The sequence below is a fragment of the Salvia miltiorrhiza genome, chromosome 5 (assembly GCF_028751815.1).
Source record: "Salvia miltiorrhiza cultivar Shanhuang (shh) chromosome 5, IMPLAD_Smil_shh, whole genome shotgun sequence".
Lineage (NCBI taxonomy): Eukaryota > Viridiplantae > Streptophyta > Magnoliopsida > Lamiales > Lamiaceae > Salvia > Salvia miltiorrhiza.
Genome location: NC_080391.1, coordinates 28659756 through 28684398, shown reverse-complemented (window position 1 = coordinate 28684398; position 24643 = coordinate 28659756). Strand labels below are relative to the sequence as shown.

The 24643-nt window shown below is 39.3% G+C and overlaps 2 protein-coding genes across 2 annotated transcripts in view; one reads left to right on the top strand and one right to left on the bottom strand.

Moving 5' to 3' along the window:
• Positions 1-24643, top strand: part of LOC131025745 (uncharacterized) — a 774387-nt gene that overhangs the window by 212626 nt on the left and 537118 nt on the right. The gene's annotated exons all lie outside the window — the stretch shown is intronic.
• On the bottom strand, positions 512-9986 carry LOC131026293 (bicyclogermacrene synthase-like). The gene is made up of 7 exons (XM_057956118.1): positions 9845-9986; positions 9505-9766; positions 9052-9424; positions 8688-8906; positions 3526-3664; positions 2049-2297; positions 512-932 (listed from the first exon to the last, which is right to left on the bottom strand). Exons 1-7 carry the CDS (start codon positions 9947-9949, stop codon positions 636-638), a joined length of 1644 nt encoding a protein of 547 aa, XP_057812101.1. The 5' UTR covers positions 9950-9986; the 3' UTR covers positions 512-635.

The following is a 24643-nucleotide window of genomic DNA, read 5'->3' as shown; positions in this document are numbered from 1 at the left end:
TAGAGCAGTACCAAAAAATATGGTCCACCGACTCTGCATCCTGCCAACAAAGACTGCAGCAAAGACGTGAACCTACAATATAATATTATTGTTGATTGTTTTTTTTTTTTTTGGACTTTGGGAAAGGGGGAGTGGTGGGGTTTGATCCCTGGACTTCACTATTCATAAACAAGTGTCCTCTTGGGGACCGATTGTTTTAGTACTAAAACAATAAAGAAGCGTTGATTTTCGGCACATATACGCCTCTCTCATTTTTGAGGCAATAAAATACTCTCTTTAATTACATGATTATTATACATCAACAAACCTAAGCCTACACTTTCACCACCTAAATCATTATAAATGACACAATGTCACGAATAACACATAGTAATAAATCCGATTGCAATATCAAAATTCATCCATTGATTAGCAACCCTTCTGCGAGTATACCTAACTGCCCATTCCGACGTAAATTGAATATAGATGTGAATAAATGTGGACGGCAACTTATATGGCACTATCACATTAGTAGTTGGCATGAGAATCATCTCACAAAATCTCAATTGAAATATTACTACAAATACTTATATGATGTTATTATCTAGATCTAGATACAAAATAGAACACCCAAACAAAAATAAAAATGAAAAGATCTAATTTGACGGGACGGGCTCGATGAGAAGCTGGGTGATGAAACTTTGCATTTCAGGACCTACATGTGTGTACCAATCGCCCTTGCTGTAAATAACCTCAATTATACGGGTGAAATTGAGAATACGATAAAGTGGAGGGGTCGGAATTTTAGTTGGTTTGAGGAAGGCCTCATTTATGTCCTTCCACGCTGCCTCAATCCGCTTTTGGAATTCATAAACTGCTTCTGTTTTTGATGTGTTGTGCTCTTCTGTGTAGCACTCCACTATTGAAGGTATGTGCTCTCTTTTTCTCTCAAACTGAGAAAACAAAAAAGATGCGTATACTATTATAAAATAAGTTATGTTTTTTGAATTTGATTTTGATTAAAAGTATACTGAGTTATTCTAGTTTGAAAGCACTCCCAGCAAAAATACCAAAATTATGCTCCTATATTCCTCCCTAAAGCTTCCCTATTTAATTTTAGGATCTCGATTTTATAAATGCATACACCAGATCTCCTATTTTCTATATAAAAGCAATAATTATGTGTGGGTCCTACTAATTATAAGCTTAAAATAAATTTAGGGTGAGTGTAAATTTAAGATTGAATTTGGGTAGGTGTAAAATTTTTTGTAGGCCCCATTTAATTTAGGGGATCTGCTGGATGCATTTTTTATCTCATTTTCAATTGTTTTAGCCTAAATTTGGAGTTAGTGATGCATTTAGGTGATCTGCTGGGAGTGCTCTAAAAGCTTAAATGGAGATAAAATACCATTTTCGATAATAATTGAATATTTAAATATTTGGAATTATATATGAAATTATAGAAATGGATCAAATCAAATCGAACAGATCAATTATGTTCAAAGAAAACACATAGGTGACGTCATATATTTTTTTGTCAATTTAATTCAATGGTTCTAAATATATTCTTTCATTTTAATTGATTCGTGTATTTATATTATTATCACATGATTTACACATCATCAACATGTATTAAAATGGTCAAAATAGAGGAGGAATAAAACAACAACATTTGAATAGAGGGAATAATAATTTGAAAGGGCGAATAATCTGGTCCAATTTCTTCCGTAGTAAAACTCTCTCTCTTTTTTTTTATCTGGATAAACTCTGTCATGTTAGAAAACGGATTACTTTGATTAAATCAATTTTAATTTACACATTGCACCACTTGATGCTATAGAATTATCCAAAGCATGGAGACCACGAAATATGATTGAGAAGATAAGATAAAATAATAGAATTATAGATTTGCATTTGCAGTACAATAATTAATAGAATGATTATGTTGATCATTCAATTCTTTAATTATAGATTCTTCAAAAAAAAAATCTTTAATTATAGATCACTGATTAAATTAATAATTCACCAAACATATTAGTGAAGTAAAAGTATATGATTAGAATAATTACCTCATGTCCCACAATGTCATCAGTTAACCTGCAAATAATTAAGGCAGCTTTCACAATATCAGGCTTAGATAGCACGAAATCGAAGGCCTCTTTTGTCACACTATCTCCCATACCAAGAAATGAGCAAATTATCATTGACGTATACGCACAACTAGCCGTTGCAATCTGCATGTACTCCTCGCTTGTGGGTTTGTACTTTTCTTCCCTCCATTTAACCTCAGCAAAATAGTTTCGAGCGATGACTTTCATCTGTTCATGCCCACACAATAACTTTTTAATTTATTCAATTCTTACTGTACGATATACACAGTGGGATATGTCAATCATGAATATTCAGATATTCTATATCTCATTCTAGCTAGCTCGTAAATTCCCTTGAATAGAATGATAATTCAATAGGGATTACAGTTAAAAATTTATATAACCCTAAAATAATTACAATTTGAATAGACTATAATTGAATAGTTTGCTACCAGATCAGATTAATATGAGCCCAATATTTAGGGCTAACTTGAAAATGAGTGAGTTAGTCTGATCAATTGAAAATTTTATCATTATTTGATTTTCAAACTTCATTACCAAACTTTTAAAAATTAGTAATAACAAGATTTTTTTTCCACATATATTTATGGAATGTATTTTGATTCAATATTCAAAAATTATAATTATCATTTCATTCTCTACGTTTTTATTCTAACGCTTAAAATGAAACATTTAGATGTAAAATTAGAAAATAATAATTATTTAGAAAAAAAATATATGTGTATCATTATGTAAGTCCATGTTGAAATGATGAGCTAATTGTTAAAAACAGGACCGTAACTTTCAGTGTTTTTCAAAAATAGGACTATATGTTACGAAATTTAAAAATGATGACTATATGTTATAGAATTTGATAATGAGGACTATAACTTCCATTTTTCACATTTACACTCCTATAAATGACGACATATAGTAGTGTAAATGAAGACATACAGTAGTATCAATGTAAAAAATGAAAGTTATAGTCCCCATTTCAAAATTCTGTAACATATAGTCCTATTTTTGAAAACCCTGAAAGTTACGATCCTGTTTTAACAATTAGCTCTTGAAAGGACACTTATTTAATGTGGGTATTCATTTATTATAATTATAAAATTATTAAAATAAATATATTAATTATTTTTTAGTAGTATATTTTTTCGAGCCCGAGTGACCCATGGGTTACCCTGAAACTCGAAAGATTAGGTTAGAGTTGATAATTATTAGCCTAAAAAAAATTATAACCCGAAGATCTATTCATAACCAAATAGCCCGATGATCTGAAAAAGTTGAGTAAAACCTGAATTGGTTGATACGATTGACATTTCTATATGGAGAGTTTGTGTTATGTGTGTGTGTAAGTGAGTGCGAATATTTCGTGCATTTTATAATTATAAAACATCGACTCGTGTTTAGGGGAAAAAATGTAAAAAAGTTGTTATGTTTTGGTAATTACTGCTTCAATTCCATAGCTGAGGCGATATGAAGTTCCCTCTTTGATCATATATTCCTCAATTTCTTGAAAGGTTTCCAAGAGTGCCTTGTAAAAATCCTTCATATAGTCGGGAAGTTTGTCCAAACATGATAAGCTCCACCTGCAAATCAATCCATTTTGTAATGAAATAGAAACTAATACATATATATGTTGAAACATTGTATCATCATAATGCATAGAGAAAGAGAAGCTAAAGATTGTAATTGTATTTCTTATTTCTTCTGCTGATACACTTCCCCCATTTATAGTGCTGGAAGGGAGATCATATTTAATATTTGCTGATACAAAGTCATATAAGGATCCCTTTGATTAAGGGATCCTTTGTTTTCTTTTGACTAACTTTGTATTTATTACTTGCTGTTTTTTCTGACTTCTAATTCTCAACACTCCCCCTCAAGTTGAGTGACGGGATTTCCGATACTCAACTTGGAAAGAACTTCTGAAAAGCTTTTGAAGTCCACAGCCTTGGTTAGGATATCAGCGAGCTGATCTTCGGACCTCACAAACGGGAGCTCCACAATCTTTTCTTCAATCTTCTCCTTGATAAAGTGTCTATCCACTTCGACATGTTTAGTTCTATCATGTTGAACTGGGTTCTCGGATATGCTGATGGCAGCCTTGTTGTCGCAGTACAATTTGCACGTCTTCGTTGGGTGAAGGCCTAATTCCATCAACAATCTTCTTAGCCAAAGGACTTCAGTTAACCCACTCTTGATCCCTCTGAATTCTGATTCTGCACTTGAGAGAGCAACTACCTTTTGTTTCTTGCTTCTCCATGAGACAAGATTTCCTCCCACAGATGCAAAGTATCCAGCTGTTGACTTTCTGTCATTCGGGTTTCCTGCCCAGTCAGCATCGGTGTAAGCTTGTATCTCAAGGTGTCCAGCCTTTTTGAACAGCACTCCATAGTCAAAAGTCTTCTTCAAATATCTCACAATTCTGAGCGCAGCTTCCATGTGGTCAGCCTGTGGTTGGTGCATGAATTGACTAACAACACCAACAGCATAAGCAATGTCAGGTCGAGTATGGGAAAGGTAGATTAGTTTCCCTACCAGACGCTGATATTGTCCTCGATCGGCTAACTGAGCTCCTTCCACAATTTGTAGCCCATGATTTACGATAATAGGAGTTTCTGCTGGCTTGCAATCTAGCATCCCAGTTTCAGCTAGGAGATCTAGAGTATACTTCTTCTGGTTGATGAAGATCCCCTTCTTTGATCTGAGAACTTCAATTCCGAGGAAGTATTTTAGTTTTCCTAAGTCATTCATTTCGAACTCTTTGAACAAGCTTTCTTTCAACTTTTGAATCTCCTCTGTGTCATCCCCTGTTATAATCATATCATCAACATAAATGACCAAACAAGAGATCAGATCACCTCGTTTCTTTAAGAATAAAGTGTGATCTGAGTTGCTTTGCTGGTATCCAAACTTCTTCATGGCTGCGGTGAATCTTCCAAACCAAGCTCTGGGAGACTGCTTGAGCCCATATAAGGTTTTCTTCAACTTGCAGACTTCACCCTCTCCAAAATCTCCTGAAAAACCTTAAGGCACCTCCATGTAGACTTCTCTCTCTTCTTCAAGCTCTCCATGAAGGAAAGCATTTGTAACATCGAACTGATGAAGATCCCAGTCCTTATTAGCAGCAATTGAGAGGAGCACTCTGACAGTGTTCATCTTTGCAACAGGTGAGAAGGTCTCCTCGTAGTCGATCCCATACATCTGTGTGTATCCTTTTGCGATCAATCGAGCCTTGTAACGCTCAATAGATCCATCCGGTCTCCTTTTGATTGTGAAGACCCATTTGCATCCTACCGTTTTCTTCCCCTTTGGTAGTCTACACTTCTCCCATGTATGGTTTCGATTCAGTGCACTTATTTCTTTCTTCATGGCATCTCTCCAATGTGGAATCTTTAAGGCCTGTTCCGCATTCTTTGGGATCTCTTCGTCATACAAAGCTACTTCATAGGCAGCTGCAGTTTTGGATAGGTTCCCTTTGGCGATACCCCCAATAGAATACCGAGAGTTCTTCCCAAACTTTTCTGGTGAATAACGTTTAGGAGGAATTCCTCGAGTACTTCTAGGGGGTAACACATATCTCCCCTTGTCTGCACCCATTGTATGCTCCTCCTGTACTTCATGTTCTTCTTCTTCAACCACTTGAGAAACAGGATCAGTAGAACCCGAAATCATAGTAATAGGTTCAGAATCTCTTACCTCAGATATCAGTGGTGAAGAAGATATTTGGGGCGGCGGTGGATTGGATTGCTCAGATGTGGATGAAGTAAGCTCGGTGGCTAGGTTAACCTTTTCTGTTGGATCTGCTTCCGGGACTGGCATTGGTAACCAACTTAACAAGTCGATCTCACTCTCACTCTCCCCCTGACTGGTAAGGTGGTTATCGTAAAAATACTCAGTTTCAAGGAAATCACAGTTCATGGTGGTGATGATTTGACGGGTTTTGGAATTGTAACACCTATATCCTTTTTGATTAACTCCATATCCTACAAACACACACTTGACTGCACAAGGAGAGAATTTGGTGCGTTCATGTTTAGGAATGTGAACGAAAACAGAGCACCCAAAGACCCGTGGTTGAAGTGTAAGGGCAAGAGGTATGGAGGCCAGAGTAGACAATTTCTGTAATGGTGTTTGAAGTTTAAGAGTCCTAGTAGGGAGACGGTTAATAAGGTAAGCCGAGGTTGCCACGGCCTCGGGCCAAAACGAGGAGGGAACATGAGACTCAATCATCATAGAACGAGTCATTTCAAGTAAAATTCGGTTTTTTTCTTTCGGCAACTCCGTTTTGTTCAGGAGTGTGGAGGCAAGTAGTTTGATGAATAATCCCTTTTGTTTGACAAAATATTTTCATGGAATTATTAACAAATTCCCCTCCATTATCAGTTCTAAGGGTTTGGATGTTTTTCTGAAACTGAGTTTGAACCATAGTATGGAAATGAGTAAATTTTTCAAAAACTTCAGATTTGTGTTTTAAAAAATATACCCATGTCATCCTAGTGCAATCATCAATAAATAACAGAAAATATTTAAAACCTTGTCCCCCTACCACGGGTGAAGGACCCCAAACATCAGAATGAACAAGAGAAAATATGGAGTTTACTTGTGTGTCATTAGGCTTAAAAGATTTTCGGTGGCTTTTAGCTAAAACACAAGTTTCACAAGATAAATTCTCACAATTTTTTATTAATTTAGGAAATAAAAGCTTAAGATACCCCATGGATGGATGCCCTAACCGACGGTGCCAAAGCCAGGTTTCCCGGTCAGCAGTTCCGTGAGCCAGCATCACCTTGCCTTGTTGAGCTATCTCATCCACATAGTACAATCCATCTCGCTCAGTGCCACGCCCAATAATCTCCCCCGTCCTGATATCCTGAAGTAAACAGAAGTGAGGATGCATTATCATGGTACAATTGAGTTCTTTAGTAACATGACTAATTGACAACAACTTATGAGATAGGGACGGAACATATAAACAATTGGATAATCGCAAGGTTGGGGAGATTTCTATAGTTCCGGCCCCTTCTACTTGAGTTAAGTCACCATTAGCAGTTTGTACATGAGTTCTAAAGGATTTTGATGACTCAAGTATATCTGATTTGTCAAAAGTCATAGTGTCTGTAGCCCCACAATCAAAAATCCAATTTGTTTTTCTACTGACTTGTTTATTTGACACTTGACATGCAGTGGGGATTATTTTCGAATTTTCAGATAGTTTTGGGTCAAAATTTGAGTTGGGCATAACTATTGGGCTGTTTTGAATAACATGGGGTTCATTTTGGGATTTCCATAAACTTGAGGGACTAGACTCAAAAGAATGGGGTTTCTTTTGTAATTTACTGAAAATAGGGGACTGAATTTGAGATAATGGAAAAGTGGGAGGGTTTGATGAATAATCATCAAACCCTATACCTAAATCATGCGCCTCTTTTTCCTTTTGACCAATTCCACACGCCTCTTTCTCCCTTTGACCGATTCTCTCCACCTCTTTCTCTCCCTTGGTTCCACCTTCACCATTTTTCTCGGTTGTTCGGCCATTAACGCCGGCGAAGAAGCCGGCAGCGGTCGAACTGTTGCGTCCTCGGCCATCTACACCGACAGAGGCGCCGGCTGACGCCGAGCTGTTGTGTCCTCGGCCGTCTACGCCGGCAGCCGCGCTTCTCGCCTCCGTTCTGTCATTTTTCCGGCCGTCAACGTTAGTTGCCGAGCCGGTAGTCGGGTAGCCGGTTGAGTTTTCTCCTCTTCCTCTCTCGGATCTTCCTCGGCCATCAATCGGTAAGATAAATCCACCGTCGAGGAAATCGTCAGAGCCGCCTCCCACGGCAGCGCACACCCCGTAGTCACCCTCCTCCAGCTCGAATATCGGCGGCCACTGCAGCGGCATGTAGGAGAGCTCCTCGGCGGGCTTCTCGCCGTCGCTGTTGGAGGCCAAGCTGTCGTAGCTGTTACTGCGGGAGAAGGCCGACGACACCCTGATTGGCTTGGGCAGGTAGACCTTGATCTTAGGCGGCGGGGTAGGCTCGTCGGCGGCGCTCTCGTCCTTTAACGGCGAGGGAGGGGTGGGCTTCTGCTTGGACTTCTTCTTCTTGGGCTTGGCGGCGAGGTTGGGGAGGTCTTTGTGAGGGGAGTTGGGCTTGCCGCTGCCGCTGGTTTTGGAAGCTTTCTTCATTTTTGGAATGGCGATCGAAACTGTCGCCGGTGAGTTACTCCACAAACTGATTTGAATTGGCTAGGAATGTTTTGGTTTTGGATTATGAACGATGATGATTCGTTTCTGAGTTCCCATGGTTTAAACCTGCTCTGATACCATGTTGAAACATTGTATCATCATAATGCATAGAGAAAGAGAAGCTAAAGATTGTAATTGTATTTCTTATTTCTTCTGCTGATACACTTCCCCCATTTATAGTGCTGGAAGGGAGATCATATTTAATATTTGCTGATACAAAGTCATATAAGGATCCCTTTGATTAAGGGATCCTTTGTTTTCTTTTGACTAACTTTGTATTTATTACTTGCTGTTTTTTCTGACTTCTAATTCTCAACAATATACGTGCTCTTTAACTCAATCTTAGTAGGCTGAAGAATTTCTAAATAAGGAAATCTAACCCTTCCATTGCTACCATGAAGAGTTGCAATTCATCGAAAGTAGCATACGCGTCGAAAGTATCATCAATAATTGACGATATTGCTAGAATTTTGGTCAAAAAGTTTCTAGCCTTAGCAAATTTTGGTTCGAAATAGACTCCCAATATCCAAAAATAGCTCTCAACCATTCGATCTCTTGCGTAAAATAATTTTGTTGGAACCTCCAAATCTTTCCACCACCTGCACGTTTTCATGAATTAACAGTATAATCTTAACATACCTAAACCAAAGTAAAGTAACTTCAACACAAAATAAAATGTAATCAAACAAAAAACAATTTTTTTAAAAAAAAAGAAACACATGCACGGTGTTTTTCAAAACTGACCTAGAGAGGTCGCTCAACTCGTGTTTGTGCATAGCCTGCAGCAGGTTGAAATCCAACTTAGCAAGAGCGAGCAGTTTTGGATGATGAGAGGCGTATTGGGCGTAGATGGAGATGTAGTGCCTGGCCTCCACACGTGTGAGCCCTCTCCGATTAGAGTGTTGGTGCAGCGCGTGATCGACTTGTTCAGCTATGGGATTGCTCAGACACGGCAGAGCCGACTCTAGAAGTTTCCGACTAGAAACGTACCCATCGTCCAGAATATCTTCGCCCTTGACTCTCAGATGCGTCGCCTCAAAATATTCGAGGATTCCCATAATGTCCTGGGGAGCCTTCAAACCGCCTTCTTCGGCATCCTTAAACTTGTCCAACATTCCTGCTCGATCATTATTAATTAATTCACTATATATATATATATATGCAGATGATTAGGGCTAGCTGGGATGAATTACTTACTAGATGAAATTGTGTATCCATGTTGCCTGAGGAGGTGGAAAGCAAGGGTAGTGGTGTACAAATCATAGTCATGTTCATCATTGCAAAAATGTAGAAAAATATGGGAGAGAGCTGGGTGGATCTCCTCCTCAAAATGATACTCGATGCCTAATCTTTGTATCGCATCCACCAACTTCAGTAGCCTTACGACGTCGTTTGATGCTTCATTTAGCTCCCCTTTCACTTCCTCCTTTAGCTTCTCAACCAAATCTTTTTCACCACCCTACGTCACACAAATGTAAATATATATAGTAGTACGTACATGAAATCTGGTATCGAGAATTGTACGTGTTAGTGTTACCGTGCATGGGTCGGGGGTGTAGACCAGGAAGCGGTCTCCCCATACATTTGGGTGATAATTTGCAAGAGGCCGACTCATCCCAACGCTTTCATTTTTCGACTCCATCTTCTCATAATTTTGAGGGACTCCATCTGCTTTCTATAAATACATGCAACTTTTAGTTACTCATTTGGATTTGCTCAATAGATATCGTCCATCTATATGACAATCACTACATGCACGTGTTTCATGTATTCCCACAATACTAGCTATATTCTGGACTTTATTTCTTTTAAGAGCATCCGCATCGCTCTACACGATGCGGCCTACTCGAGTAGAGGCGGCATCGTGTAGGGTGATGCAGCCCCTTCCTACTCGAGGGATGCACGATAGAACGGGTAGGGGGAATTGAAGCTTTATGCGGGCGCGTTCTATGCACGCGCCGAATGAAAAAAAAAATTCAAATTTAAAAAATCTGACCATTTTTGGCATTTTCCAATTTTTTTTTTAAAATCGATCCATTTGACCGTTTGACATTTTCTTTTTTTCTTTTTTTCTCTTCTTTAAATTCCCTTTCTTCCTCTTTCATTTCCACCATCTCCTCTCCACCATCTTCAATCTTCTTCTTCTCTCTACAATTTCCATGGATCCACACAACACAAACTACTATGATCTAAATTGGTGCCCCGATCTCTCTGGCGACTATCATCCCGATATGGAGGGATGTAACTTGGGGGATGATCCTCCAACCGACGAGAAGGAACCACCGGTAGCCCATAGTGCCGCCAAATCGAAGAAAGGCAGCCGGAGGAAGGAAATCGCCTACAAGATCAAGCATGGCAAGCAGGCGCTGGCGGCGGCAGAGGAAGGAAAGACTATCCGTCATACCTACGCCCTCGAGGAGATGGACCTCATCGTCCAAATTTGGACGAAGGAGACCAACGACGCCATCCGTGCGATCAAAGGGGGAAGCGTACTAGACACGGATTGTCAACCGTGTCAACCCCCTCATCGGCGCCAACCTCAAGCACCGCCAAATTCAAGGGCACTGGGCCCGAGTAAGCCAAAATGTGCGGCTCTGAGAGAATATTTGGGTGGAGACGCGCGCCCAGTGGCCTTCCGACCATTCTGACGATATGCTCCGGGACAAGGCCCAAATCCTCTTCAAAAGTCAGAGCCCAAATAAGGTCGCCTTCAACTATTGGAACGCGTGGAAAATTCTCCGTGTCAACCACAAGTTCAAATCGATGTATCTCGAGGGAGAAGTGCATTCCTCCAAGAGACAAAGACTACCGAGGAGGGCGGCTTCACCACCTCGGCGTAGGGCGAGGAGATCTCGTCTTCCCGACCGATTGGAAACAAGGCGGCGAAGGTGGCGGCGAGAGCGACGAATGCGAAGGGGAAGGGGAAGGCGGCAAGCTCCGAGCAACCATCGGAATACAAAGAGGCATTGGAGCAGTCCGACCAGAACTTGAAAAAAATCACCGCCAAGTACGCCAAGAAGAACGAGCTCAAGGAGAAGGATCTCCTGCTCAAGGAGAAGGAGAACAAGCTCAAGGAGAATAAGCTCAATATGCAACTCCTCAGCTTGGATACGACGCATATGAGCGATGCGCTAAGGAAGAGACACGAGTACATGGTCCAAGAAATGCTCAAGCGTCGTGGACTTATCTAGAGTATGATTTTAATTTATGTAATTTTAATTATGTTTTTAAGTTTTTTTTTAATGTATTTTTTAGGATTTTTATTTTAATGGAAATTTAATTATTAGTAAAATGTGTTATTTAAATTTGAGCAATTAAAATTAAATGAAAAGCATAAAAATAAAAACTAAAAAAAATCAAGTAGGCTATCATATAATTCCAATGCGGCATCCTTACTCAATGTGGTCCACTCCTATCAAGTAGGCTATCATGTAATCCCAATGCGGATGCTCTAAGATATATATATAAGAAACAATGGTGTCAAATGGCCACATTGAAGATGCAAACACAATATTTGGCCACTAATTGAAAAAATACAAATTATGGCCATTAATTAGGCAATATGCCTAATATACCCCTAAGTCAATTTTTTTTTTTACTTCCCCTGCCTTGTCTACCCCCCAGACCCACCCCCGACCCCACCCACCCACCCCCAAGCCAAAAAAAAAAAAAAAAAAATTTACTTCCCCTTCCTTGTCTACCCCGCAGACCCCCGACCCCACCCCTCCCCCCCATCCACCCACCCCCAAGCCAAAAAAAAAAGAATTTTTTTTACTCCCACTGCCTGCCTATCCCCCCAGACCCCCGACCCTACCCACCCCACCCTCCTCCCCCCCCCACCCCTAAGCCAATTTTTTTTACTCCCCCTTGATAAAAATAAATCAAATTTTACTTTTGTTATTTTATTTTATGGCACTATTAGTGCCATAAGTGCCAAAAGGACCTTTTTAAACACTTCCCCTAGGATTTAGATATTCCATTTAGGGTTTACATTATCCATTTAGGGTTTAGATGTTCCATTTAGGGTTTAGATGATGTTGTTGTTTCTATATTTGTTCTGCATGTTTGACACTTATGACACTAATAGTGTCATAAGTGCTAAAAAGACCATTTCACTTTATTTTATTTTGGATTTTCGTTGGCACTTATGGCACTATTAGTGCCATAAGTGCTATACAAAAGTAAAATTTGATTTATTTTTATCTAGGGGGAGTAAATTTTTTTTTTTTTGGTTTGGGGGTGGGTGGGGTCGGGGTCTGGGGGCTAGACAGGGCAGGGGGAGTAAATTTTTTTATTTTTTTTTTGGCTTGGGGGTGGGTGGGTGGGGGGAGGGGGATGGGTGGGGTCGAGGGTCTGGGGGGTAGACAGGGCAGGGGGAGTAAAAAAAATTTCGTTGGCACTTAATTATGGCACTTATATAGTGCCATAAGTGCCTAACCTGACCTGCGTGCCTGATCCTACCCGGCACGCGACCCGCGCTCCTGACCCTACCCAGTCCGCCCAATTAAGGGCAAAAACGTCCCAAAGCTATAAAAATGGCCAAAATTTATATTTTTTCAATGAGTGGCCATAATTTGTGTTTTATGATTCATTTTGGCTATTTCAAAATTTTACTCTATATATAATTTGACTTTTGCTTTTATTAATGGGTGATGAAACAAGAAATATGATGAGTACTTGGATTATTTTGTACATAGCTTGGCTGAAGTTAAAAATGTGTTTAAGCACAAATTCCTATTAAGAACATAATTTGTTTTGTATATAATTGTCTTTCATAGAAACAAAAACAAATACCCATACAACATTATTTCTATTTGCGATCACATTAAATCGTTCGAATGCGATATATCACCCAATGTTAAAATTTCATTGCAATGACAACAATCGATTTAACGCGATCTTAATGTTTCAGATTATTGATGATAAAATTAATTTGGTATAATTATGATGTATTTGTTTGTGCCTGATCAAAGTCGACAGTACTCCCGATCTTTTTCAATGATCCGAATGGGCAATTCAGATCACGTTTAAAAGCAACATGCAACATAAGAAAAATGTGGTGGAAAAATACTTCTACTTCTACCACATCATCATAAAATGATTTGATCGATTTTGTTGATGAAAGGGGGTAACCATCTAATAATAGGGTACACATTTTTTAATTGCAAGATAACAATCGGATTAGCATGATGTTAATGTTGTAGTTGCAAGGATAATTAATAAAATGTACTCAACTCCGTGTATTAAAAGTATGACACTTTTGGTGGGAAAAGATTTTAATAAAATTGGTGGTGATTTTCATATAATGGAGAAAGGGTCCCACCATTTTAAAATGGTTGAGATTGATTTAGGGGTGATTTTTTTGTAAATAAGAGGTATGTGCAAGAATAAAAGATAAGGAAAATATATAAGGTCATGTTTTGGAAAAGAAAATGTCATACTTTTGGTGGATACAAAAATGTCATGCTTTTTGTGGACGATTGGAATAATTTTTAACTCTTTTTTTTTTTTTGCAAAATATTGTGTACGGTTAACCGCATACTATGCGGCCGGGTCGCCCGATCCGACCCGTAGTGAGAAAATATAAAAGGCCTTTTCATTTTCTCAGCCAAACCCTAATCGTCTATTAAAAGTAAATATTCTTATTAGGGTTCGAGATTTAGTGTTAAGGGTTTAGGGTTTAGTGTTTCGGATTTAGGGTTTAATTTTCAGGGTTTAGCGTTTAGAAAATATAATATTTTATATTGAATGAAGTTAAATACTTATATTAACATAGGTATACATTGTGCGAATAAATGTATATCTTATGCATATTAAACATAAATATTCCTATTAGGGTTCAAGATTTAGTATTTAGGGTTTAGGGTTTTGGGTTTAGAAAATATAATACTCCCTCCGTCCGCCAAGATTATGGCAAATTGCTTGGGCACAAGTTTTAATAAAATTGGTGATGATTTGATGTAGTGGAGAAAGGGTCCCACCACTTTATGAGATGTGTGGTTGAGATTGAATTTGAGGTGGGTTTTTTGTAAATAAAGGGTGTTAGTAAGGATAAAATATTAAAGAGGATGGTGGGACCATTGCCTTAAAGAAAAGTGACATAATCTTGGCGGACGGAGGGAGTACTTTATATTGAATGAAGGTAAATATTTAAATTAATATAAGTATACATTAGTGGTAACAAATGTATATCTTATGCTTATTAAAGGTAAATATTCATATTAGGGTTCAAGATTTAGCGTTCAGGGTTTAGGGTTTAGAAAATATAATACTTTATATTGAATAAAGGTAAATACTTATATTAACACAGGTATACATTAATTTGTGCTAACAAATGTACATTTTATACTTATGAAAAGTAACTATAATCTTAATAAAAAAAATTATTCTTATGAAGAAATGTAATATTTCAAAATTATTATTTTTTCACGAAAATTGCTATTTTTACTCATGAAAATTTATAATTTTAATTATTGTCTCAAGTAATTATAGTCGTAAGAAAAAATAACCATTGATATGAATAAAGTTAATATTTTTTTAAAAAGAAGTAAATGGAAAAGATAGAATAAAAGTAATTATTGTCTTAATAAACAGTAATTATTCATATGAAGAAATGTAATATTTCAAAATTATTAATTTTTTCACGACAATTGTTATTTTTATTCACGAAAACTTGTAAAATTATTGAAATGATGAAAAGTAACGCTTCAAAAATATTACTTTTATTTTTGTCAATAATTACTTTATGTCATAATAATAATTACTTCGGAATAATGTATAAATAAAAAGAATACAAACGTTGAAAAAAAATACTCCCTCCGTCCACGAAAGAACTTCCTATCTTTCCTTTTTGGGACGTCCACAAAAGAACTTCCTACCTATTTTTGGACTATACCCCACCACTTATAATCCTCTTACTTTTCACTTTTCACAACTCCCAATATTAATTATAACACTTTTTCACCATTCCCAATACACTCAACTACCTTTTATCAATATACTCAATAATATTTTTTCTTAAAACTCGTGTCACTCCCTCTTAGGAAGTTCTTTCATGGACGGAGTGAGTATAAAAAAGAGTTCAATAGAAAAATAGAAATTAAAAAAAAATAGAGAAAAAAACGGTGACAGAAAAAAAAATGAAATTCAAAAAAGTAAAGGAAAAAACGCTGAAAATAAAAACAAAGCCTGTGGGTTTCAAACCCAATGCCAATGTATAGAAAGTAAGACAACTTACCCACTAGACTAGGAACTTATTTTGTTAATCTACTTTAACATATTTTATTCATTCTTTCCAACTTACGCGGGTCAGGGTCAACCGCATGGTTGACCCTATCTAGCATGCCATAAATGAGCATTGTCGTTGCTACTAATCTTATTTATATATGAACAGATTAAACAAATAAATCTTTAACTCTCTTACCAGTATGGATGACATCTGCCTTGAGCTCTTGAATGTTCTTTAAAAACTTCACGTCGTGTGGACCGAAAAGCACGTAGTTTCCAGTAGCCACAGCATTTGCAACTGAAAATAAATTCTTCTTCATCCCACGTACATGAAACACACTCTTGAGTGTGATTAGATCTTCGTCTCCTTCGTTGATAACAATAGTGCCTTCACTCTTGACCGGATGGACTGTATTGTCTGCTGTCACAATGGCCTCACCACCATTGTATTCTTGGATGCTTGAAAATTTGGAGTTATCTCCAGTGAGATGATGGCCACAGCCAGAGTCAACAATCCAATCGTCTTCAAAATTGATGGAAGCTAGCGCATCGACTTGTCTTGTTTCTGCCACAAAACACTTTCCCCAATCTTCTTCTTCTTCAACCCTTTCTGCTTCAGCCATATTTTCTTCTTTTAGCTTCGCCCGACAGAACCTTTTGATATGCCCTATTCTGCCACATCAATAGCATTTGAAAACCCTTTTGTGATTTTCAGATGATTCATCTTTGCTCTCATTCAAGCTATTAGAGTTTTGCTTTTCTTTAAAAAATTTATATGGCTGGAACGATTTCTTCGTTGCCACTAAAGCTTGAGTTTCTCCTTCCTTGATAGAGACATTAGCCATTTGTTTAGCTAACATCTCTTGTGAAGAAAGTAGATTCTCAAATTCTTCCAAAGATGGTTGTGTTGCCCATCCTTGTATCGACGTCACATACGAAATGTATTCTAGCTTTAGTCCTCGAATGATATATCTTCTAATACGTGCTTCAGAAATTGCTTCTTCTGGATTTAGGAGAGAAATTTCTGAACATAAATTTTTAACCTTGAGAAAGTACTCACCAATAGAAAGATTGCCTTGCGTGGTGTTCGCGAGCTCATTCTCGAAAATTTGCAGTCGGGCTTCGTCTTTTTTGTTGAACTAGCAGACAGAGCGTGCGTTGCACGTTTAACTAATGTCATTTTATATGTTGAAAGTTAAATATATATATATATATATATATATATATATTATTTTATAGTTTGAATTATTTGTAATTGTATCGAATCCAATGAGATAACCCTCAATAACTAATTTTTATTACTATTATTTTAATTTAGGGACGAACATCTAGACGTGTGTAATTTTAATCTATAATATATGTGATGCGTGGCGACTTCATAGCTATGCATATGCGTGTGCAGATTCTAATCCAACTTCGAACCAGGCGTGTATATATAAATGACTGGTGTTCTCATTAAAAGGATACTTCTTATAAATAAAAGTATTAGTATTTATTATGAATTAAATTATAATTTTTAGCATAAGTTTGAAGTTCAAGTGGATTGTCACGCGATGTTTTCAAATGTAATAACGAATTAACAATCATACCAAAAAATGTATATTAAAATCAACAAATATTTTAAAAATTAAAAATGCATATTGCTATCTCCAAAAACAACAAAAAAAAAATTTAATTTTGAAATTCCAGCTGCATGTCGAGTGTCTTCAACAAAATGTGAATCAATTGCATCTTTCTGATTCTTCATGATTTTGTTGTCGTGTTAAACATGTAAATATACTTTTATCGATGCATAAAACAATATATAAAATATTTTTAAAATTAAAAAATTACATGCGATCAAAACTTGAGTGTAGACAATATTTTTTGTCTTGTATCTGTTATGGTCGGCTTAATCAACACTTTAGTAGTAGACATTGAAGTTCCTTGTGATAGAGCAACATATAGTTGTCCATGAGAAAGCTTCTTGTGCAAATACTCATCGTGCGTCTTGAAATTGTTTGATTTCATCAACTTGATGCGGCTCATCATCTTGGGTCATATGAACTGCCACCCTATTATGTCCCTTATAGATATATTTGTACAAATACTTAACAGCTGTGACACCAGAGCATACCTTGACATTAATATGACAGTTGTATCTGGACAATAGATGTGCATTATATGGTACAACCCATTGGTTGTCTAAGTCAGCATTCCGAACACGTACAGTTGATCCATTTTTTCTTCTTCTGTAAATTGGATATCCATCTTTACCTTGTTATGTGCTTTCACAATATGGTCGTGGATATTGGCATTTGCATTTTCCTTTCACCATACAAGGATTATTTAAATTTTTCTCTCCACAAGGTCCATGCATCATATGTTTTTTCACCAATTTAAACAATTCAAAATTGGTTTCTTCATTAGGAAGTTCGGCACTTACAAACTTATATATTTCACTTGCCGTATTCAACTTATGGTCGGACTTGAAAATTATCAGCATGTGGACATGTGGTAACCCTCTCTTTTAAAATTCAACTACATCAACATGTGCAGCTACATGTCTGTAATACCCTGTTTCCTCGAGCTAAGTTTAGAATAATTTTGAACTTAGATTTAAGATGATTCACGCCGGATTGAGAAAAAAAAAAGAATTTATTTAATTCCAACAAAAATGATCTACGAAAACATTTGTAAAATTTCAAGTTATTTAAATTTTATTTTGTGCTTTGCATATTGTTTTAAATACAAGAGTGATTCCTCTGGCGAGTGATTCCTCTGGCGAGTGATTCCTCTGCCGAGTGATTCCTCTAGCGAGTGATTCCTCTGCCGAGTGATTCCTCTGCCGAGTGATTCCTCTGGCGAGTGATTCCTCTGCCGAGTGATTCCTCTGCCGAGTGATTCCTCTGGAGGGTGATTCTCTGGCAAGGGTGATTCCTCTGGCGAGAGTGACTCCTCTGGCGAAAGCTATCTCGCTGCTCCCCGTGATTCCCCTGGTATCACCATTCCTCTGCTCTGACAGAGAAATCACCATTCCTCTGCTCTGGTGCGGAACTAACTTTAGAGAGAGAGAGAAGTCAAAGCAAGTGGATAAACATAGTTAACAGATAAGATATTTTATGCAAGTGGATAATTAAGCATGTGTTATTTATCCAATACTTGATGGCTAAGTAAATAGCGTTAATAAAACAACACCTTTCTCTTTCATCCCTCATAACAGACGTCTCTTTCCTCTCTCTCTTCTCTCTCTCCTCTCTCGACTGTCATCACCCAACACCATTGATGGGATTACTCCACCCTTCTCGGCACATTCATTATCCCTTCGGTAAGAAGTTAAACCATCAACTCCTCATTCAAACAACAACTAGAACGAATCTCAACCGAAACCTCTTAAGGTTCCATCTTGAGCCCTTATCTCATTTACTCAACTGTAAATTCAAGCATATCAATGGTGTCATTCCAGTAAACCACCATACCAGTATAAGTTTTTGCAAGAATTTGAAAAGATGCAAACTTTATTCTTATGCATACACTCTGTTCGTATATAATTTTAGAAGCATGTTTTTTTTAAAAAAAAAGAAGGAAGAAAGGTTGAGTCTTGAACTTGGTTTGTGTTTGTTGTCGAGTCGAGAGTCGAGGGAGGCAGGGCACGGCGGCTGTGCCGCTGCTGCCCAGCCACGGTTGGAGAAAAAGAGGTGGGCTGGACAGGGTTGAGTTGCGTCGAGGTCAGGACGGCGGCGGCCTGGGGGTCGTCGGCCATCGGGAACAGGGGCTGGGGCGGTGTTTGAGCTTTCAGGGAAGCGGCAGCGTTTTCGCGTCGCCGAGGAGGAGAGAGAGAACAGGGGGAGTGACAGGGGTTCGAGGGAGAAGTGTTCCGGAGCGGCGCTCGTCGCCGGGGGTGGTGGTACGCGGCCGTGAGTTAGAGAGAGAGAGACTGATGTATGTGTTGTGCGTGACTGATGAAGGGGAAGAAGGAGGAAAAGGTTGGGTGTTGGGTTAGGGCTGAAGTCAGTTGGGCCGTTATTCTTTGTTTTATTTTTTTTAATTCCAATTATTAAAGAAAGATGAGTAAGAATATTGTTGGTGTTTGATTTATGCTTAATTGTTCTAATTTTAGGGGTTTGCATGTGCATATTTTAAATTAAATCTTCTGGAAATTGGTGCGTTTCATGGTTTGTTTGATGCTTTGCAGGAGATTTGGGTTTATAGATGGAAGAATGCAATTTTGGAGATTTTTGGGCTAAAAATGGTGTTTTTAGCAGACATCGACATAGTCAGCGCCAAAGTCAAAGTCAAAGTGCCAAAGTCAAAGTCAGCGCTACTGCAGTCAGCGCTGCCGAATCCAGCTCCACCCATTCTTGCCAGCGCTGACCATTTTCAACTCAACTCATTCTTGCCAGCGCTGACCATTTTCAGCTCCGCCCATTCACGCCAGCGCTGACCATTTTCAACTCAACTCATTCTTGCCAGCGCTGACCATTTTCAGCTCCGCCCATTCACGCCAGCGCTGACCATTTTCAACTCAACTCATTCTTGTCAGCGCTGACCATTTTCAGCTCCACCCATTCTTGTCAGCGCTGGCCATTTTCAACTCAATTCATAACTGCCAGCGCTGGCCATTTTCAACTCAATTCATAACTGCCAGCGCTGACCATTTTCAACTCAGCCCATAAATGCCAGCGCTGACTACTTTCCAGCTCCACCTATTTCGCCAACGCTGACTACCTTTCCCAAGCATAATCATAAGAGTTCACTTTCCAGAGCTATGTTTATTCTTTCCAGCTTCGCATATTCTTGCCAGCACCATTACTTTCCAACTATGTTTATTCTTGCCAGCGCTGCCGCATGTGTATCTAGCTATGCTTATTCTCATCAGAGCTAGGTCTATAAATAGGGTTTCATTTCTATTGTAAAAGGATCTATCTTTTGCTATAGTTTTAGACTCCATCCTTGAGATCTCTTGGCATCCGAAATTGAGAAATTATTGCTTTCATAGTTCTTTTTCATAGTATTGAAAATTCATTGTTTTTAGTTAGTTTTCGATTAAGTTAAGTTTTTAGTTATTTATTGGATTGTGATTGCGTGACACAATTACACGTTCAAGACATTTACGGTATTTCGTATTTCAATTCAATTTATTTTCGTTTAATCATGTTTATGTTTTTAGTTCATGTTTATGCTTTCTTTTTAATTATGCAATTTAAATTATGCACTTTAGTTTAATGCTTAGATTAGTTTTATTTTTAATTTACAAGTACTTAATTTCTTAAGTTAGATTTTATTTAAGTTGTTTTAATTCTGCCTAGGGTTAATAATTTAAATCGCCTAGTAATTTTACAATTTGGTTTTAATTCAGTTTTAAGTTTCAGTTCTAGATTAATAATCAAACTCTTTACTGCTTTCTTTTATTACTTTTTCCACGATACTACTAGAAGCCCTTTAAGACTTTCCTTGAGAGATGACACTGGGTCAACTTACCATCACTAGAATGTCCTTGTTCTATTGCAAGTCAAACTAGAGGTGTTCTAGGTTGAGTCAAATTTTGGCGCCGTTGCCGGGGAAAGTTTTGGGCGTTTTAGTTGTGTCGTTTTTACTTGCTTTATTTAATTTCCAGTTTTTCTCGGTTTTGATTTTACGTTTCTTCCACTCGGTACGCGTAATCTGTTTGTTCAGTGTTATGCATGCAGGGACGCCGTAGTCTTAAAGGCAAATTGGTGTCTCCAACTGACGATTTCTACTCTGGCTCTGAATCTGAACCTGAAATTTCAGAGCATACCGTAGAGACAAAGGAGAAAGAGGCCAGCCCTGCCTTCAAGTTCTTCGCTGCCGAAGTCAACGCTGCCAGCTCTGCCGAAGTCAACGCTGCCAGCCCTGCCTTCAAGGAGGAAGAGGCCAGCCCTGCCTTCAAGTTCTTCGCTGCCGAAGTCAACGCTGCCAGCTCTGCCGAAGTCAACGCTGCCAGCCCTGCCTTCAAGGAGGAAGAGGCCAGCCCTGCCTTCAAGTTCTTCGCTGCCGAAGTCAACGCTGCCAGCTCTGCCGAAGTCAACGCTGCCAGCCCTGCCGAAGTCAACGCTGGCAGCGGTGCCGAAGTTCGCACTGCCAATTTCAGCACAGACCAAGCCAGCACTGCCAACTTCCGCACTGAGCAGAAAACCACCAAGGAAGAAACCAGCTCTGAACAGGACAAAGTTGAGCAGAATTTAAACGAGGAGAAGAAGGAGATGGCCCAGAACAAGGAATACATGGGAGACTTCACCAGACCTGTGATTGGAGATACCAACACGTCGGCAATCGTGCTCCCCACTGCTGTGAGAAACTACAATCTCAAACCAAATGACTCGAGTTTACTGCCGGTGTTCCACGGGATGCCAAGCGAGGATGCTCTGCAATTCATCCGGGATTTTTGCACCCAAGTGCAAACAATTCCTTTGCTTAGTCTCACGGAGGACCAACTCAAGCTCAAGTGCTTCCCCTATGCACTTAAAGACCGGGCGAGGACGTGGATGCTATCTCTGCCACCCAACTCAATCACTACGTGGGGAGATGCTTGTGAAAAATTCATGCTGAAATACTACCCAAGCCATAAGACACAGGAGTTGAGAACAAAAATAATGGAGTTCACCCAAGGAGCGGACGAGCCTTTGCATGAAGCTTGGGAGAGATATGAAGAACTCCTCCGTCAATGCCCTCAACATCAATTCACTAATGTTATGTTGATGCAGTTCTTTTACGATGGGTTAGTGCAAACTGCCCAATTTATGGTGGATAGCACGGCAGGAGGTAACATAGCTCGGAAGACAGCAACTGAGTTAAAAGGGATTTTCAAAACTTTAGCTGAGAGCTCCCAACAAAAATCCGTCCGTGGAAGAAGAGTTGAAGCCAGCGCAGTGACGAATCAATTTGAAATACAACAACAATTGGCTTCAATCATGCGGGACGTACAACAGCTAAAGATGGGCAAGATGGATACACCTTCCGTTCCGGTGCAGAATTCAGCTCTGCAGAATGCAGTGCTGCCGACGCCAGCTCTGCAGAATGCAGAACTGCCGATGTCAGCTCTGCCGAACCCAGCTATGCAGAATATGGAGCCTTGTGGTATTTGTGGAGATTTCAGCCACGGAGCTAATGAGTGCCATAGAATGGGAGAGTTTACTCCGGAAGGACAAGCCGAGGTCTATGCGGCACAAGGATTTCAAAGCTATAATCAAGGGCTAAGTAGACCATATGGGCAGAACATGAATCAAGGGCAACAGAATGTCAATGGAGGATGGAGAAGTCAACCGAATGCTGGATGGGGAAATCAAAATTTTGGGGGGAATCAATACCGTCGACCACCCCAAATGGGCTACCAACAGCAACCACAATATTTCCCTCCGCAGCAAAGCTCCTCTCAACCATATAGACCGCAATACCAACACCAACAATCAGCCCTGCAGCAGAGTGCACAGCCCATGCCACCACAGAAAACATCCCTAGAGGATACCTTGCAAGCTTTCATGGAGATTAGTAAGCAAAATATGGAGATGACTAAGCAGAATATGGAGTCCCAAGCATCTACCATAAAAAGGCTTGAAACAACTGTCGGTCAACTTTCCGGTACTTTGAATCAAATCCAACAACAACAGCAGCCCGGAAAGTTTCATGGCCAACCTGCTCAGCCGCATCAAGCTCTAGCTGTAACTGTTCTTCGTAATGGTAAGATGGTGGATAACAAAGTGGAAGTGCCAGCGCTGCCAAGATCATCCCTGACGAACTCAGCATTACAGAATCTCTCAAAGCCTAATTCAGCGCTACTGCAGTCAGCGCTGCCGAATCCAGCTCTGCCGAGCTCAGCACAGCCCAGACCAGAGATGCCGAGCTCAGCTCTGACCAACCCTACCAATGGAGAGAAGGCAGATCAACAAAAAGATGGAGAGATGGAGGAAGAAAAGGAGAATAAACTTCATAAGTCTACCACACCCTATCGACCTCCGATCCCTTTTCCTAGCAGATTGAAGAATGAAAAGCTGGATAAACAGTTCGCCGACTTCTACAACATGCTTGCCAAGGTGAACGTGAATCTTCCTCTCCTTGATGTGATCAGAAAAGTACCGGCGTATGTGAAGTTTTTCAAGGAGTTGGTTTCCAACAAGCGAAAGTTCGGGGATAATGAGAAAATTTTAGTCTCGGAAGTAGCGACCTCAATCATGCAGCAATCCTTACCACCAAAGCAGCGCGATCCAGGTAGCTTTGTGATTAATATTGCTTTGGGAAATGGTAAGAAGGCCACGGGTATGTTAGATCTGGGAGCAGGAATTAATTTGATGCCTTACTCTATTTTTCAACAATTAGAGTTAGGTAATTTGAAATCCACTCGCATGTGTCTACAACTAGCTGATAGGTCCGTTAGGTACCCCCGTGGGATAGTAGAGGATATTCTGGTTAGAGTCGGGGGTTTGATTGTGCCTGTTGATTTCGTAGTGCTTGAGATTGGGGATGTGCATGAGAATGGTAGAGACCACACTCTACTATTAGGAAGACCCTTTATGGCGACCACTAACACTTTGATTGATGTTAAACATGGAACTATTAAAATGACGGTGTTAGGGGAGTCAGTGTCTTTTTCGGTGCATGAAAATCGTGCAATGCCTTCTACGAATTTCATAAGTGAATGTTCATATATAGATGCTATTAATGGCTTGGTTGAGAAGGTATTTATTCAGGAACAGGAGTATATGGAAGCTTTTGCTGGATCGGCCGACATGGAGGAATTAGCTAAGGAAGCTGAAGAATCAGCGCTGCCTGAAGAGTCAGCGCTGCCGCAGCCAGTTCTGCCGATTCCCGCGCTGCTACAATCAACTCTGCCGAGCTCAGCACCCTTCAGCCATACCAAGCTGCCCTTTGATGAACAGATGGAAACCAAGAGGTCAGCGCTGGAACTAAAGGAACTCCCTGCCAATCTCAAGTATGTATTTTTAGAAGCAGGTGAGGAGAAGCCAGTGATCATATCTTCCACGCTGACTTGGGAGCAAGAGGCAGCGTTGCTCAAGGTATTGAAGAGAAACAAGGCAGCGTTGGGATGGAGCCTGGCAGACATACGTGGCATAAGTCCAGCCACATGCATGCACAAAATCAACCTAGAGGAAGG